The sequence below is a fragment of the Mus caroli genome, chromosome 10 (assembly GCF_900094665.2).
Source record: "Mus caroli chromosome 10, CAROLI_EIJ_v1.1, whole genome shotgun sequence".
NCBI classification, from domain to species: Eukaryota; Metazoa; Chordata; class Mammalia; order Rodentia; family Muridae; genus Mus; species Mus caroli.
This window is the reverse complement of record NC_034579.1, coordinates 29928402-29929310: the sequence shown is the minus strand read 5'-3', so window position 1 is coordinate 29929310 and position 909 is coordinate 29928402. Positions and strand designations below refer to the sequence as shown.

The 909-nt window shown below is 41.4% G+C and overlaps 1 protein-coding gene across 1 annotated transcript in view; it reads right to left on the bottom strand.

Moving 5' to 3' along the window:
• Positions 1–207: 207 nt before the first annotated feature.
• The window catches only part of Trappc3l (trafficking protein particle complex 3 like), a 45485-nt gene continuing 44783 nt past the window's right edge, over positions 208–909 (bottom strand). The window contains exon 5 of the mRNA XM_021175098.2: positions 208–327. Coding sequence (XP_021030757.1) covers positions 208–327 — 120 coding nt within the window. The remainder of the gene's footprint in view (positions 328–909) is intronic.

The window sequence follows — 909 nt, the reverse complement described above, 5'->3', positions numbered from 1 at the left end:
GATATATCAAATATGTGGGTGGAATTCATGCTTACTGTTTTATAAGAAGTTACTTGTATCAGAAATTGCTAAAAATGCATGATACACAGCAAGATTTATAAGCCTGTCAAAGCCCATGCAATCAGGCAACACAAAACTTGTGTGGCTGTATGTTTAGCTGATACTCACTGGACAGCCAACCACCAGTGGCTCTCTGCATGCTAGTTTTCATTTTTTCCGTCTATATTTTTTCTCATCCAGCTTTTTCAGAAATGTTATGCCGATTTCTGTCACACTGTCGCCTTTTAGTCTGTCTTGCAAGAATGTAACATTAGCAGCCAAATTAACCTAGGAAAGAAAAAGGAAAAAATTCAGGCTGTTTTATTTTAAAAAAAAACATTTTTTATACGTTATTTTTTTTCCATCTTTCTATTTTGATAAGAAACATTTGTGTTATGAATAAAGAACCTTGGATTGTGCTCTCCATCCAGAGAGAGCCTGGCCAAATGTCATCAAAGAGATGTGTTTGGCTAAAAGTCACCAAAGTGGAGTGTCTGGCCAAATGTCATTAAAGTTCTATGGGCACTGAAAGAAGAATAAGGGGGTCCAGGAGTGACTCAGACTTGTCCACCCATCTCAGGAAGAATACAAGTTCCTGACTCACAGATTGTCTTAGTCAGGGTTTCTATTCCTGCACAAACATCATGACCAAGAAGCAAGTTGGGGAGGAAAGGGTTTATTCGGCTTACACTTCCATGCTGCTATTCATCACCAAAGGAAGTCAGGACTGGAACTCAAACAGGTCAGGGAGCAGGAGCTGCTGCAGAGGCCACGGAGGGATGTTCTTTACTGGCTTGCCTCCCCTGGCTTGCTCAGCCTACTCTCTTATAGAACCCAAGACTACCAGCCCAGGGATGATCCCACCCACAA